Raw genomic sequence first — 16,359 nt, 5'->3', positions numbered from 1 at the left:
TGGGAGGTTCTGATTATTGAGGATGCTAACCTGAGGTCATTAGCGGAGCGGAGGGCACGGGTAGGGTGGTAGACTGATACCAGGGAGGAGATGTAGGGTGGTGCTGAGCCATGGAGTGCTTTGTGGATGAGGGTAGTAGTTTTGTACTGGATTCTGGAGTGGATGGGTAGCCAGTGTAATGACTGGCACAGGGTAGAGGCATCGGTGTAACGGTTGGTGAGGAATATGATCCTGGCTGCAGCATTCAGGACAGATTGGAGCGGGGAGAGTTTTGCAAGAGGGAGACCGATTAGTAGAGAGTTACAATAGTCCAGACGAGAATGAATAAGTGAAACAGTCAGAGTTTTTGCAGAGTCGAAATTAAGAAAAGGGCGAATTCTAGAAATGTTTTTGAGATGCAGGTAAGAAGAGCGAGCCAGTGATCGGATGTAGGGGGTGAATGAAAGGTCAGAATCAAGGATGACCCCAAGGCAGCGGGCATGTTGCTTTGGAGTAATGGTGGAACCGCACACGGAGATGGCAATGTCAGGCAAAGGTAGGTTAGTAGAGGGAGAGAACACGAGGAGTTCAGTTTTTGACAGGTTTAGTTTCAGATAGAGGGAGAACATGATGTTAGAGACAGCGGTAAGACAATCACTGGTGTTTTCTAAAAAGGTCGGTGTGATATCGGGAGCAGAAGTGTATAATTGGGTGTCGTCAGCATAGAGATGGTACTGGAAACCAAATCTACTGATTGTTTGTCCAATAGGGGCAGTATACAACGAGAAGAGTAGGGGGCCTAGGACTGATCCTTGAGGAACCCCAACAGTAAGGGGAAGGTGAGAGGAGGAGGAACCAGCAAAACATACAGTGAAGGATCGGTCAGAGAGATAGGAGGAGAACCAGGAGAGAACGGTGTCCTTGAGGCCGATGGAGCGGAGCATAGTGAGGAGGAGCTGATGATCCACAGTGTCGAATGCTGCAGAGAGATCCAAGAGAATTAGCATGGAGTAGTGACCATTAGATTTAGCTGTTAGTAGCTATTACTGAACATTAAAATTAGGGAATAAAAACTTAATGATAATGCACCAGATGCTACTAGATTGTTATTCACTCATATTCAGAGGTTACATGTCCATCAGAAGAAACACAGAAACAAAGCTATCAGATGATATTTGCATGGGTCAGGCAGATCGCGTTGTGACATTTTTGCATTCATAATTTGACATCCTTCTGCCACCATTTTCAACGGGGCAGGTGTTGCATCTACGACTTTTGGGAGGTGGGGATTTTTTTTCGATCATCTTTGGGATGAAATCTTTCAGGCTACATGCGATTCCACTCATCTGCAGACGTCTTCGGCGTAGCTCGCCACCCACCAGTTCACTAGCCAAAGTTTCCAGGTAAATTCTACACAATGGTTGCAGTTGATAACCGAGGTAAATCACTTGTGTATTGATACCACGCACATTCAAGATCGCGAAGATGTCCATTGGCCAGCGCTTGGTTTTTCGGCTAATGCTGTAAGTGGCTTCTTGCCCACTTGATCTTTTTATCTTTGCCCAAATAATAGGTGTTATCTGTATCTTGTTCATCTTCATCAGTCTCCGCACCATCCTGCCCTGTTTCTGAATCACTTTTACGTTCTTCCACCTCATCTTCAGGTGACTTGTCACTCTCTTCCCCTAGATCTTCACTCTGTGTGGATGCGACTTAATCATCATTCATCAGCAGATTCTTCATTTCTTCATCACGAAGGGGGTTACATAAGTCATACATTTTACTTTCCATTTCAGCAGATAATCTGAAGCGAGAGAGAGTGTACATTTGGGGACGCAATGTGCCTTAGAGGCCACCCTCTCTTCTAAGAAAACCCTACTTATTTCCACAAAATTATTCATTATTAATTAATTTATTCATAAGTAATTATGCATTATTCATTCATAAAACAAGCTACATAAACAATTGTGATGAATAAAAAGAGAAAGTACAAACCTTCAAATGTGAGACGAGCTCAGGGGCAGTGAGCTTCGGAAGCCACCAAGGTCAGATGTGCTCCACAGAAGGTCTGCTGTAACACTGAAGACAGAAGTCTGCTGTAACACTGTGAGATCAAGCTTCAAAGAGCATGTAAAGACCGGAAATAACTGGCAAGGGGAGATTTTCTCATAGTTTGTGGAGGAGAGAGAGACGAAACCAATTGATCTGTGCTGTCAGATTACCTGTGCCTGACCGGGGTAATGTTGATGTCACAGGAACATGATCCCTCAGTAATATCACGGTGTTACCATGCCACCACTCATGGGAGAGGGAGATTGCCGGTTCCTCTTAGTTCCCTCTCTCGATGACCACCCATTCCTTTTGTTTTCCAGAAGGTCCATTCTCTTGTGAGAGGCTATGCTGAGAACGGCCTGCACAATACCATCATGGCGCCGGTGTGGAGCTCTGCGCGGATCACTATGGACTTGTAAGACAACTTTCTGTTTAGTGGAACTGCGTTGTGTGTGCCCCTTGTCTTAACAAGTCTGTCTCTCCTCTGTAGCCGGGAAGCACAGTACTCGGACTGGGAGTACCCAGAATGGATCCCACATGCGGACAGATGGCATTTACTTTCACACAGGTAAGATATGTATGACTGTGGCAGGGGACATCATGTGTGGTCCTTCAGGGTGCAGAACCTGCAGGATCAGCTGTGGATCACATGCTGCTTTCATGAATTTGTCTGATCCATGTTTGAGGTCTAGATCACATCTGGAATCTTATGACTGTCTGCTCCATGTTTGAGAAATGGATCACATGCTTTTTGCATGACTGTCAGATTCTGCCTGAGGTGTGGATCACTCACTGGTCTCATGACCTTGTCTGATTCTGCATGAAGACTGGGTCACACACTGGTCTCTTGACTGTCTGCTGAGCTTCAGGATTGGTGGTGTTGGAGTGTTTGGGCACCATCACCTTTTTGCCGGCTAAGCGTTGTATGCTTAGTGTTTTTTCTGTTTCTTTGGCAGTGAGGCTGAGATCTATCTCCCCCTGCAGACGACCTCCCCTCCATTCTGCATCAGAAGAGAAGGTTTAAAGGAGGACTCTGACCCCCACATCCTCGGCAGGTGAAAATATTCGCACCCATCATATTACCCTTCGATTTACAGAGAACCAGAGAATCTGCCCCCTCTATACCGTTGATCCTCCATATTATTATTATTTATATAGCACCATTAATTCCATGGTGCTGTACATGAGAAAGAGGTTACATAGAGTTATAGATATTATTTACAGTAAACAAATTTACAATGACAGACTGGTACAGAGGGGAGAGGATCCTGTCCTTGCGGACTTACATTCTACGGGATAATGGGGAAGAGACAGAAGGTTGGGAGTGTGGCAGCTCTGGTGATGGTGAGGCGGCAGCTCGGATGGTGGTGAGGCGGCAGCTCGGATGGTGGTGAGGCGGCAGCTCGGATGGTGGTGAGGCGGCAGCTCGGATGGTGGTGAGGCAGCAGCTCGGATGGTGGTGAGGCAGCTGCTCGGTTGGTGGTGAGGCAGCAGCTCGGATGGTGGTGAGGCGGCAGCTCTGGTGATGGTGAGGCGGCTGCTCGGATGGTGGTGAGGCGGCAGCTCGGATGGTGGTGAGGCGGCAGCTCGGATGGTGGTGAGGCGGCAGCTCGGATGGTGGTGAGGCGGCAGCTCTGGTGATGGTGAGGCGGCAGCAGCTCGGATGGTGGTGAGGCGGCAGCTCGGATGGTGGTGAGGCGGCAGCTCGGATGGTGGTGAGGCGGCAGCTCGGATGGTGGTGAGGCGGCAGCTCGGATGGTGGTGAGGCGGCAGCTCGGATGGTGGTGAGGCGGCAGCTCGGATGGTGGTGAGGCGGCAGCTCGGATGGTGGTGAGGCGGCAGCTCGGATGGTGGTGAGGCGGCTGCTCGGGTGGTGGTGAGGCGGCAGAATGGTTATTGCAGGCTGTAGGCTTTCCTGAAGAGATGGGTTTTCAGGTTCCGTCTGAAGGATCCGAGGGTGGTGAATAATCGGATGTGTTGAGGCATGGAATTCCAGAGGATGGGGGATATTCGGGAGAAATCTTGGAGGCGGTTGTGTGAGGAACGAATAAGTGTGGAGGAGAGTAGGAGGTTTTGGGAGGATCGGAGATTACGCGAGGGAAGATATTGGGAGATTAGTTCAGAGATATAGGGAGGGGCAGGTTGTGGATGGCTTTGTAGGTCAGTGTTAGTAGTTTGAACTGGATTCGTTGGGGAATGGGGAGCCAGTGGAGGGATTTGCAGAGGGGAGAAGCAGGGGAGTAGCGAGGAGAGAGGCGGATTAGCCGGGCAGCAGAGTTGAGGACAGACAGGAGTGGTGCAAGAGAGTTAGCGGGGAGGCCACAGAGGAGTAATCGAGGCGGGAGATGATGATGGCATGCACAAGAGTTTTAGTTGATTGGGGGCTGAGGAACGGATGGATTCTGGCAATATTTTTGAGTTGGAGGCGACAGGAGGTGGCAAGAGTTTGGACGTGCAGTTTGAAAGACAGGGCAGAGTCGAGACTTACTCCGAGGCAGCGGATTTCAGGTGCGGGAGTTAGCGTGATACCGTTTACCATAAATGATAGGTCGGGTAGGGAGGAAAGATGATGAGTTCAGGTTTTTCTACATTGAGTTTTAGGAAGCGAGACTTGAAGAAGGAGGTTATGGCTGATAGACACTCTGGGATTCTGGACAGCAGAGCGGTGACATCTGGGCCAGAGAGGTAGATTTGAGTGTCGTCCGTATACAGATGGTACTGGAAGCCGTGGGATTTTGAGTTGTCCTAGGCCAAGGGTATAGATGAAAAAAAGTAGGGGCCCTGGACAGAGCCTTGAGGGACTCCAACAGAGAGAGGGTGGGATGAGGAGGTGGTGTGGGAGTGGGAAACACTAAATGTGCGGTCCGAAATGTATGAGGCAATCCAGGACAGAGCAAGGTCTTTGATTCCAAGGGAAGAAATAATCTGTAGCAGTAGGCAGTGGTCGACTGTGTCGAAAGCAGAGGACAGATCAAGAAGGAGGAGGATGGAGAACTGTCTGTCAGCTTTGGCTGTGAGTAAGTCATTAGTACGTTTGGTCAGGGCAGTTTCGGTGGAGTGGTGGGGGCGGAAGCCAGATTGGAGGTTGTCAAGGAGAGAGTTAGATGAGAGGTGGGAGGAAAGTTGAGCATGGACATGCTGCTCAAGGAGTTTTGAAGCAAATGGGAGCAGTGATATGGGGCGATAGCTGGGCATAGCGGTTGGGTCAAGGTTTGTTTTTTGAGGATGGGTGTGATGTGGCATGTTTGAAGGCAGAGGGGAAGGTACCAGAAGATAGGGATAGGTTGAAGAGATGGGTTAGGGCTGGAATGAGCGTGTTAGTGAGTTAGGGGAGTAGGTGGGAAGGGATGGGGTCAAATGCACAGGTGGTGAGGTGTGATTTGGAAAAGAGGCGAGTAAGCTTTTCTTCAGTGATGTTGGAGAGGGAGGTTATTAGGGAAGGGCAGAGGTCTGGTACATGGAGTGGTTGTGGTGGAACAGTAAAGGTTTGCCTTGTTTGGTCGATCTGGTTTTTGAAATAGGTGACAAAGTCCTCGGAAGAGATGAGAGAAATTGGAGGTGGCAGTGGTGGGCGGAGAACAGTTGTTTTGGGTTGTAGGATAGTGAAGATACAAGGTTACTGAAATAGATCTGTTTAGCATAAGTGAGGACTAGTTTGAAGGCAAGTGTAGTTTGTTTGAAAGCAGTGAAGTCGTCTGGCAGGCGTGTTTTCTTCCAACGCTGCTCCGCGACTCTGGATGCTTGTCGGAGTTTTTTGGTGAGATTGTTATGCCTGGGTTGCCTACTGATTTGTCGCACTTTGCCATGCATGAGAGTCTATGGCTAATGTGAGGGTGAAGTTATAGAAAGCGGTGGCGCTGTCCATGTCGTGGAGTGAAGCTATGGAGGACAGAGGAAGATGAGAGTCTGTGAATGTCTAAGTGTGTGAGGTTTCTGCGAGGATGTGGTAGTGGCTGGACGTGCGGGGCGGGTGAGGAAGACAAGGATGAGAAGGTGAGTAGGTGGTGGTCAGATAGGGGGAAGGGAGAGGTTGTGAGAGTAGATAAGGAACAGAGGCGGGTTAAGATGAGGTCTAGTGTATGTCCATCTGTGTGGTAGCTGTGGAGGACCACTGAGTAAGTCCAAAGGATGAAGTAAGGGCCAGTAGTTTGGAGGCTGCTGGCTGGTGGGTGTCAGTAGGGATATTAAAGTCACCGATGATGATGATGATGATGATGATGGGGATGTCAGCAGAGAGGAAGTGAAGAAGCCAGGTGGAGAATTGTTCAATGAAGGCAGTGGCTGAGCCCGGCGGACAGTATATGACAGCCATTTGGAGATTAGAGGGAGAGTAGATATGGACAGAGTGAACCTCGAAAGAAGGGAGGATACAGGAGGGTTGGGGTTGGATAGGGTTGAAGGAGCAGTTTTTAGAGAGAAGGAAACCCACTCCTCCGCCGTGTTTGTTGCCAGAGCGAGGAGTGTGGGTAAAGTGGAGGCCACTGTAACTCAGTGCAGCAGGGGAGGCCGTGTCAGGAGGTGTCAGCCAGGTCTCAGTGAGGGCCAGGAAAGAAAGGTTGCGGGAAGTAAAGAGATCGTGGATCACGTGGAGCTTGTTGCAGACGGAGCAGACATTCCAAAGTGCCCCAGAGAGAGGAAGCAAGGGGGTGGGGGGTCAGTGGCACAGGTTTTAAGTGTGAGGGGTTGCGGTAGTTTCTCTTAGTGTGGAAAGGATAGGGGTGAGGATTAGTGGGATGTGTGAGGCGGGGTCAGGATTGGGGGATTTGTCGCCAGCAGTGGGAAGGAGCAGAGAAAGGGAAAGCAGGTGGGTGAAGGAGAGCAGTCGGCTTATAGCATGTTTTAGCAGGAGAGGTCTGAGGTTAAGGAGCAGGTCTGCGGATGAAGCAAGGTGGGGGGTAGGAGAGAGGGGGAGATAGTTATTTGGTTCGAGGGTGCAGGGGTTTGGGGTTAGCGAAGGAGAGTGAGGATTAGTGGAGCAAAAACGGTGAGGGCAAATGTGACCATGGTTAAAGAGCAGGGGAAGAAAAGAAGGCAAGTAAAATTAGAAGACAGTGATTATTCTTACCTTTTGACCGATTTTTGGACTATTTCTGGTATATTTCTGATGTTACACTTTAAAGGTGTCATATCTGACCTGCTCCAGGTGTGAAGGTGTGAGGAACGTGGATATATCAATCAGCAATCAGTAAATTTTAAGTATGATACATGGAATTAAAGTTAGGGAAAAAGCAGCAGCGTACCAGTTAGAACAGAGGAACAGGAGTCCATGGGATTCTGGGGTGCAGTGTGTATTCTGGATTAAGAGACCGTTCAGACGTACCTGTGGATGAAAGCAGATGGATCGGGACATGACAGTATGAAGGAGAATATACCATGGGTTACCACTCAGGTATATTTCTGATGTTACACTTTAAAGATGTCACTTCAAATGATGTCGCATCTGACCAAAGTCATATCTGACCTGCTTCATTCAACTAAAACCATTCAAAATGGTTACAGGTATATTACAGGTCATGTGTTATCTGCTCCCTGTATACGGTATATCCTCCATATTACAGGTCATGTGTTATCTGCTCCCTGTATACGGTATATCCTCCATATTACAGGTCATGTGTTATCTGCCTCCGTGTACTATTATTATTATTATTTATTTATATAGCGCCATTAATTCCATGGTACTGTACGTGAGAAAGGTGTTACGTACAGGGTTATAGATAACGTTAACAGTAAACAAATTTACAATGACAGACTGGTGCAGAGGGGAGAGGACCCTGTCCTTGCGGACTTACATTCTACATTGTACTATGCATCCTCCATATTACAGGTCGCATGTTATCTGCCCCCTAGATACCGTGTATCCTCCATGTTACAAGTCACATATTTGCCCCCATATACTATGTATCCTCCATATTACAGGTCATGTGTTATCTGCCCCTATATGCCGTGTATCCTCCATATTACAGGTCATGTGTTATCTGCCCCTATATGCCGTGTATCCTCCATATTACAGGTCATGTGTTATGTGCCCCTATATGCCGTGTATCCTCCATATTACAGGTCATGTGTTATGTGCCCCTATATGCCGTGTATCCTCCATATTACAGGTCACATGTTATCTGCCCCCTAGATACCGTGTATCCTCCATGTTACAAGTCACATATTTGCCCCCATATACTATGTATCCTCCATATTACAGGTCATGTGTTATCTGCCCCTATATGCCGTGTATCCTCCATATTACAGGTCATGTGTTATCTGCCCCTATATGCCGTGTATCCTCCATATTACAGGTCATGTGTTATCTGCCCCTATATGCCGTGTATCCTCCATATTACAGGTTATGTTATCTGCCCCTATATGCTGTGTATCCTCCATATTACAGGTCATGTGTTATCTGCCCCCTATATGCTGTGTATCCTCCATATTACAGGTCATGTGTTATCTGCCCCTATATGCCGTGTATCCTCCGTATTAGAGGTCATGTGTTATATATGCTGTGTATCCTCCATATTACAGGTCATGTGTTATCTGCCCCTATATGCTGTGTATCCTCCATATTACAGGTCATGTGTTATATATGCTGTGTATCCTCCATATTACAGGTCATGCGTTATCTGCCCCTATATGCTGTGTATCCTCCATATTACAGGTCATGTTATCTGCCCCTATATGCTGTGTATCCTCCATATTACAGGTCTTGTGTTATCTGCCCCTATATGCTGTGTATCCTCCATATTACAGGTCATGTTATCTGCCCCTATATACCGTGTATCCTCCATATTACAGGTCATGTGTTATCTGCCCCTATATGCCGTGTATCCTCCGTATTAGAGGTCATGTGTTATCTGCCCCTATATGCTGTGTATCCTCCATATTACAGGTCATGTGTTATATATGCTGTGTATCCTCCATATTACAGGTCATGTGTTATCTGCCCCTATATGCTGTGTATCCTCCATATTACAGGTGGTGTCTCATTATTTCCCTGCAGGTTCCAGTCTTTGCCCACTCACCCTCAACGCTTTGATGCAACGTTTTTTGTGGGGGGCCCTGTGTGGTCTCTTGATTGGTGTCCGACACTGTGGGGTTCGTCTTCCAGCCAGTATGTGGCGCTATATTGTCACCGTGGGATGGACGACAGGCACAGGCTCGAAGTTACATACACCGGACCCGCACTGCTCCAGTTATGGTGCCTCGGAGCCCTCAGTCCGGACCAAGGGTTTGTATGTGAGCAGGATTTGGCCAATCCTAGAACAGGACAGGATATTGGGTGATGTCATGTAATGTGTCCTACAGACAGGACAGGATATAGGGTTGTGGCGACACGAGGGTCAGTGGGTGCCATAGTCCTCTAGCCAAAACCACATGGACGAAGGATCATCCCACTTTCCTTTCTCCGTAGACCTAATACTACTCAGACAACACAGGGTGAGGGTAACAGTGTGGCGATATTTTATTGAACCACAAAACAGGCAAATAACACACAAAACCCAGCACAAACTGTCCCAGCACAGTACCCAAGATGGTGCAAAATTATAGAGTCTCACCCTTCCACTGACTCACCGGGATTAGAGCTGCTGTATCTTCAAAGCTTCCATGGCCGACTACCCCACCTGTGGCATGCACACAGAGAGGAGGTAACGACAAGCTTAGGAAGATGACAGTCCATTGAGGTATAAAGCCAATTGACCAGAGGGTCACAACCTGGCTTCTCCGACCATCTCCATGTAGCCAGGTTACCGGTGGGTCCCATTTCTTGCTTTCACAAACTTATCCATGGGGCTCAGGTGACTGGTTGGTCCAAATCCAACTACCCCAAAAATTTCCATGGTTTGGTGATGCTCAATGGAGCAGATCTGTATTCTTTCATCTGGGACTGGGGTACCCAGAGCTGGCATCCTGTAGAATGACAAATCTGTGTCCCTCCTGAATGAGCCATGATGTCTTGGCTGCTGTCCTTTAGAGTCTCTGGTTCTTTGGATGTCTGGATGCATGTCTGTTACAGAGGTGCAAATATACTCTTTTTATAGTTAACAACTGTACTTCAAGCCATCTTCCACAGGTAAAGGGGAATAATGGTGACTAGATCAACTCACATTGTTTAATTATGTAATCTATTTGCATATTTTTTCCTTTATTTTGCAAGTCAACAAACAGGCTGGCCTGGACAATGTGTAATCAACATATCAGCAAACATTGCTCAATTATCCTGTGTCTCTAGTCATCCAGGATAACAGCACAATAGGTTTCATCAAATGACAATTTACAAGGCAATATTACAGGCTTATACGATCAAAACTCTGTATTTTCTTGACCAACCAGAAAGAAACACACAAATTCAAAAGTCAACATACAGCTAACAGTCAATGACACCAGGCTTATTGAAAATAGACGTCTGGTTAATTAAGATAAAATGCCGTGTCGTCACAAGGGTGATGTCTGTTACAGACATGACAGGGTGTAGGGTGATGTCAGTAAATGTATCCTACAGACAGGACAGGATATAGGGTGACGTCCCTGTCCTGGTGATTTCAGGGGGTGTTAGTTTTGCTTCCTGTAATGTTCTGGTTTGTCTCGGCCCTTTTAGGGTTGCCTCGGCTGCGTCCCTCTCTTATGGTTTGGCAGTGGATGACGGCTGCATATGGGACCTGAAGTTTTGTCCTAGTGGTGGTTGGGAGCCTCCCGGGACCCCCAGGAAGGTAAGGCTGTGGACATTGATGTGGCTTGTGACCTCTTTGCTGTGGGGTTCCCTGGTGTATAACTCCGGTTGTCGCTGGTGCAGGGTCCGGAGATGGCGCGGCTTGGACTCCTGGCGGTGGCGTTATCCAGTGGCCATGTACAGATCTACAGCCTACCTCACCCAGAGTCTCTCCGCTCCCACCGAAAAACGCAGGGAAAAGGTAGGAGGGTACTGACCCCTGAACACCAACACCCAGGTGTCTATTATGGGGGGACGGATATGTATGTATAGAGAAAACAAGAGGTTGTATAGGAGGCTCCAGTAACCCATAAGGAAAGATAAGGAGATGTGTGCGATAATGGAGAAATAGCTGATTCAGATGATCGAGATGCAGGAGGAGGGTCCGAAAACCATTAAAGAACAAATAGTTGGGGATTAGTTTTTGTAGAGAAAGCAGCCCCTACAGAAACGGAGACAGAAACAATCTCCCAGATAACCTCATACAGAGTGGGGCTGGAAATCCAGTATGTCAAAAAAGTAAGTACACCCCTGACATTTTTGTAAATATTTTATTATATGTTTTAATGGGAATACACTGAAGATTAGAGATGGGTGAACCCGACCAGAAAAGTTCACCAGGATTTTCATGGTGTTTGTCACGCTCTTATGTGCATGACAGTGCAATAAACACTGCTTCTGATCGGCGATAAACATTGCTTCTGATTGGCGGTAAACATTGCTTCTGATTGGCGGCAAACACTGCTTCTGATCGGCGGCAAACACTGCTTCTGATCGGCGATAAACATTGCTTCTGATCGGCGGTAAACGCTGCTTCTGATCGGCGGTAAACGCTGCTTCTGATCGGCGGTAAACATTGCTTCTGCTCGGCGGTAAACACTGCTTCTGATCGGCGGCAAACACTGCTTTTGATTGGTGGTAAACATTGCTTCTGCTCGGCGGTAAACACTGCTTCTGATCGGCGGTAAACACTGCTTCTGATCGGCGGTAAACATTGCTTCTGATCGGCGGTAAACTGCTTTTGATTGGCGGTAAACACTGCTTCTGATCGGCGGTAAACACTGCTTCTGATCGGCGGTAAACACTGCTTCTGATCGGCGATAAACATTGCTTCTGATCGGCGGTAAACATTGCTTCTGCTCGGCGGTAAACACTGCTTCTGATCGGCGGTAAACATTGTTTCTGATCGGCGGTAAACATTGCTTCTGATCGACGGTAAACATTGCTTCTGATCGACGGTAAACATTGCTTCTGATCGACGGTAAACATTGCTTCTGATCGACGGTAAACATTGCTTCTGATCGACGGTAAACACTGCTTCTGATCGGCGGCAAACATTGCTTCTGATCGGCGGCAAACACTGCTTCTAATCGGCGGTAAACACTGCTTCTGATCGGCGATAAACATTGCTGCTGATTGGCGGTAAACACTGCTTCTGATTGGCGGTAAACACTGCTTCTGATTGGCGGTAAACATTGCTTCTGATTGGCGGTAAACATTGCTTCTGATCGGCGGTAAACATTGCTTCTGATCGGCGGTAAACATTGCTTCTGATCGGCGGTAAACACTGCTTCTGATCGGCGGTAAACACTGCTTCTGATCGGCGATAAACATTGCTTCTGATCGGCGGTAAACACTGCTTCTAATCGGCGGTAAACACTGCTTCTGATCGGCGGTAAACATTGCTTCTGATCGACGGTAAACACTGCTTCTGATCGGCGGCAAACATTGCTTCTGATCGACGGTAAACACTGCTTCTGATCGGCGGCAAACATTGCTTCTGATCGGCGGTAAACACTGCTTCTGATCGGCGGCAAACATTGCTTCTGATCGACGGTAAACACTGCTTCTGATTGGCGGTAAACACTGCTTCTGATCGGCGGTAAAATCATTACCGTCAGTCACACCGCCTCGGTTACTACTAACATATAAATCCCGTCTGTATCGAAAACCCCTCAACAAGCGAGAAAAGAGAACAGAAAAAGCACAAAGATAGTTTTTTTTATCATAAATAAATAACCTTCAGTTTTTTATTAAATATACAATAATGGACACAAAAAAAGAAAAAATTTAAATCTAAAACAAATACCTCAGATTTGAGGGACACTGATGGCTAAAGACACCATAAAACACACTCTGCTAGTAATGAACACATTCTAATAAAAAATGTATAAAAACTATCATATGTGAGAGAGGGGTACAGCCTGCCTATAAGAGGGCTTCCTAAATCAAATCGCATGATATAGGGATAATTAAATGCCTGTGCTGAGGTAGGAGGAAAGTGGCGGCCTCGGTCAGTATCGTATATGGAATGCCCAGGTGCTCAATTATGCTGTAATGGAATTCCCTTATTGTAAGCACGGTAAGATGCCTAAAGGATCCTACTTAACATTATATCACTGCAAATGACATGAACTCAATAAATGTCAGACTGGAATTCCCTCAAAGTAATAGTTATAGAGTGTGTGGGGTCAGTGCCGCATCCCTCCATCCCGACGCGCGTTTTGTCTACAATTTTACAAACAGTCGTGGGGTCCCCCTATTTTTGACAACCAGCCTTGCTAAAACAGACATCTGTGAGCTGGTGTTCTCAGGCTGGTAAGGTGTAATGGATATTTGCCCACACCCAGCCTATAAATAGCAGCAGGCCAGAAAAGGTGCATCTATTAGATGCATCAGTTCTGGTGCTTTGCCCGGCTCTTTCCACTTGCCCTGTAGCGGTGGCAAGTGGGGTTCATATTTGTGGGGTTGTTGTCACCTTTGTATTGTCAGGTGACATTAAGCCCACGGCTTAGTAAAGGAAAGGCGTCTATAAGACATCTATCCATTACTAATCCTATAGTTACATGGTAAATAAACACACAGCCAGAATAAACACTTTAAATTTTTTATTTAAAAATTACAAACACAGTTATTCTCGCCTAACGCACCTTCTACACGCAGAAAGACCCGACACAGACAACGGCAGTCCTGGCACACTATGCAAACACGCTTTCTTCAGCGTTGCTCAAGGTGTGCAGAGCGGCAGTGGAGAAAATCTCTCTTAGCAGAAGACTTCATCCACTATAAGTTCATGCTCAAAACCTATAACTCTGCCCTTTCTCTGGCCAAACAATGCTACTTCACCACCCTCATCACCTCACTATCCAACAACCCAAAATGACTTTTTGAAACCTTAAACTCCCTCCTGAAACCTAAAGTACAGGCCCCCATCTCCAATCTCAGCGGTGAGGATCTGGCCACTTATTTCCTAGAAAAAATCAACCACATCCATCAGGATATCTCAGCCGAATCTCCTCAGTGCCTGGATCCCCTTCCATGCCGCACCTCAAGCTCACTAGACATCTTTGAGCCTGTTTCAGAAGAAGTTTCCAAGCTCCTCGCTTCTGCTCGGCCTACAACCTGCAATAGTGACCCCATTCCTTCACCTCTCCTGCAGTCTCTCTCACCAGTGGTCACCACTCACCTGACTAAAATATGTAACCTCTCTCTTTCTTCAGGTATCTTTCCCTCCTCATTTAAACATGCCATCATTACCCCTTTACTTAAAAAGCCATCCCTGGACCAGAACTGCACGGCTAACTACAGACCTGTCGCTAACCTTTCCTTCATCTCTAAACTCCTGGAACGCTTGGTCCACTCCCGTCTAATCCGCTATCTCTCGGATAACTCTCGTCTTGACCCCTTACAATCTGGTTTCCGCTCTTTACACTCCACTGAAACTGCACTCACTAAAGTCTCTAATGATCTAATAACAGGTAAATCCAAAGGTCATTGCTCTCTGCTGATTCTCTTGGATCTCTCTGCCGCATTTGATACTGTGGATCACCAGCTCCTTCTCACTATGCTCCGCTCCATAGGCCTCAAGGACACAGCCCTCTCCTGGTTCTCCTCCTATCTCTCTGACCGCTCCTTCACTGTATCTTTTGCTGGTTCCTCCTCCTCTCCTCGTCCCCTTACTATCGGGGTTCCGCAAGGCTCAGTCCTGGGCCTCTCCTCTCCTCTCTTTACACGGCCCCTATTGGACAAACAATCAGCAGATTTGGGTTCCAGTACCATCTCTATGCTGATGACACCCAATTATACACTTCTTCCCCCGACATCACCCCTACCCATTCAAAATACCAAGGATTGTCTGTCTGCTGTCTCTAACAAAACTGAACTTCTTGTGTTTCTCCCCTCTACTAACCTCACTCTACCCAACATCGAAATTACCCTGGAGGGTTCCACCATAACTACCCAGCAGCATGCCCGCTGTCTTGGGGTCATATTCGACACCGAACTTTCCTATACTCCTTATATCCGATCACTCACTCGCTCCTGTCACCTGCATCCTAAAAACATCTCCAGAATCCGACCTCTTCTCACCTTTGAAGCTGCTAAGACTCTTACTGTTGCTCTCATTCATTTCCGTCTGAACTACTGCAACTCTCTTCTGATCGGTCTCCCTCTTTCCAAACTTTCTCCTCTCCAATCCATCTTGAATGCGGCAGCCAGGGTCATATTTCTGTCCAGCCACTTCACCTATGCCTCCATCTTGTGCCAGTCATTACACTGGTTACCCATTCGCTACAGGGTCCAGTATAAACTCATCTCTCTCACCCACAAAGCTCTCCACAGTTCTGCACCGCCTTATATCTCCTCTCTCATCTCCGTCTATCGCCCTACACGTGCCCTCCGTTCTACAAATGACCTAAGACTAACATCCCCTGTAATCCGAACCTCGCACCTCCGTCTCCAAGGCTTCTCTCGTGCTGCGCCAGCTCTCTGGAATGCACTTCCCCAGACGATTAGACTAATACCTAGCCCCGACCTATTCAAGCGCGCTTTAAAAACCCATCTCTTCAAACAAGCCGACCACATCAACTACTCAGTAAACTAACTTTGTCCTGTTCCCTCCTTCCAAATATTATTCTGAATCTGCACCCTACTATTCATCTGTCTCCACACCCTCCATGCACATGATAACTGCACTTGATACTTGACTATTGAGCTGATGACCGGATCATGCAGCTTCATATGAAAATCCCTATTTATTATAATTGCCAGACCTGAAATAACGAGCACTTTTCACCTATTGTGTCCCCCCATTTCCTTGTAGATTGTAAGCTTGCGAGCAGGGACGTCACCCCTAATGTCACTGTTTACATTGTCTTAACTCATACCGAATTTATTGTCTGTACATGTCCCCGCTTAATTGTAAAGCGCTGCGGAATTTGTTAGCACTATATAAATAAAAATTATTATTATTATTACATTGAAGCCCTTGTTCTCCTGTAATAAAACAAAAATAAAAAACAGCAATATCCTTCACCTATCAGTCGTTCTGTCCCACGCCATAATCCATGTCTGGGGAATTTGTTGTTTTCAACCTGGACAGTGCCAAGATGCGACCGGCAGGCTGAGAACCACTGGGGAATGAGCTGCTGCGAGCGCAGCATCAGTGACCAGCGGTGACGTCATTGAGGTTATCTCCAATCACTCAGGCTCCGTTCCCAGGCGGGCTGAACTGCGGTGACCTCAGTGGGATCCCCGTTAGCACTGTGAGAAGGTCTCAGTGCAGCAGTGAGTTCACCGGGAGAATTTTGCTGTGGTGAATTTGAACTATAGTGAATTCATCTCTGCATCGT

The 16,359-nt window shown here is 47.2% G+C and overlaps 1 protein-coding gene across 2 annotated transcripts in view; it reads left to right on the top strand.

Annotated features, from left to right (window-relative positions):
* Window positions 1-16,359, top strand: part of GTF3C2 (general transcription factor IIIC subunit 2) — a 159,447-nt gene that overhangs the window by 46,578 nt on the left and 96,510 nt on the right. Inside the window, exons 6-11 of one of the 2 annotated variants that reach the window (XM_069728612.1) lie at window positions 2,355-2,446; window positions 2,522-2,599; window positions 2,988-3,086; window positions 9,023-9,250; window positions 10,619-10,730; window positions 10,814-10,931. In XM_069728612.1, coding sequence (XP_069584713.1) covers window positions 2,355-2,446; window positions 2,522-2,599; window positions 2,988-3,086; window positions 9,023-9,250; window positions 10,619-10,730; window positions 10,814-10,931 — 727 coding nt within the window. Of the gene's footprint in view, window positions 1-2,351; window positions 2,447-2,521; window positions 2,600-2,987; window positions 3,087-9,022; window positions 9,251-10,618; window positions 10,731-10,813; window positions 10,932-16,359 lie in introns of both variants that reach the window. The other variant, XM_069728611.1, reaches the window with a different exon arrangement.

The sequence above is a fragment of the Ranitomeya imitator genome, chromosome 5 (assembly GCF_032444005.1).
Source record: "Ranitomeya imitator isolate aRanImi1 chromosome 5, aRanImi1.pri, whole genome shotgun sequence".
NCBI lineage: Eukaryota > Metazoa > Chordata > Amphibia > Anura > Dendrobatidae > Ranitomeya > Ranitomeya imitator.
Note: the sequence above shows the minus strand (reverse complement) of the source record. Positions and strands in the feature narration are given on the sequence as shown.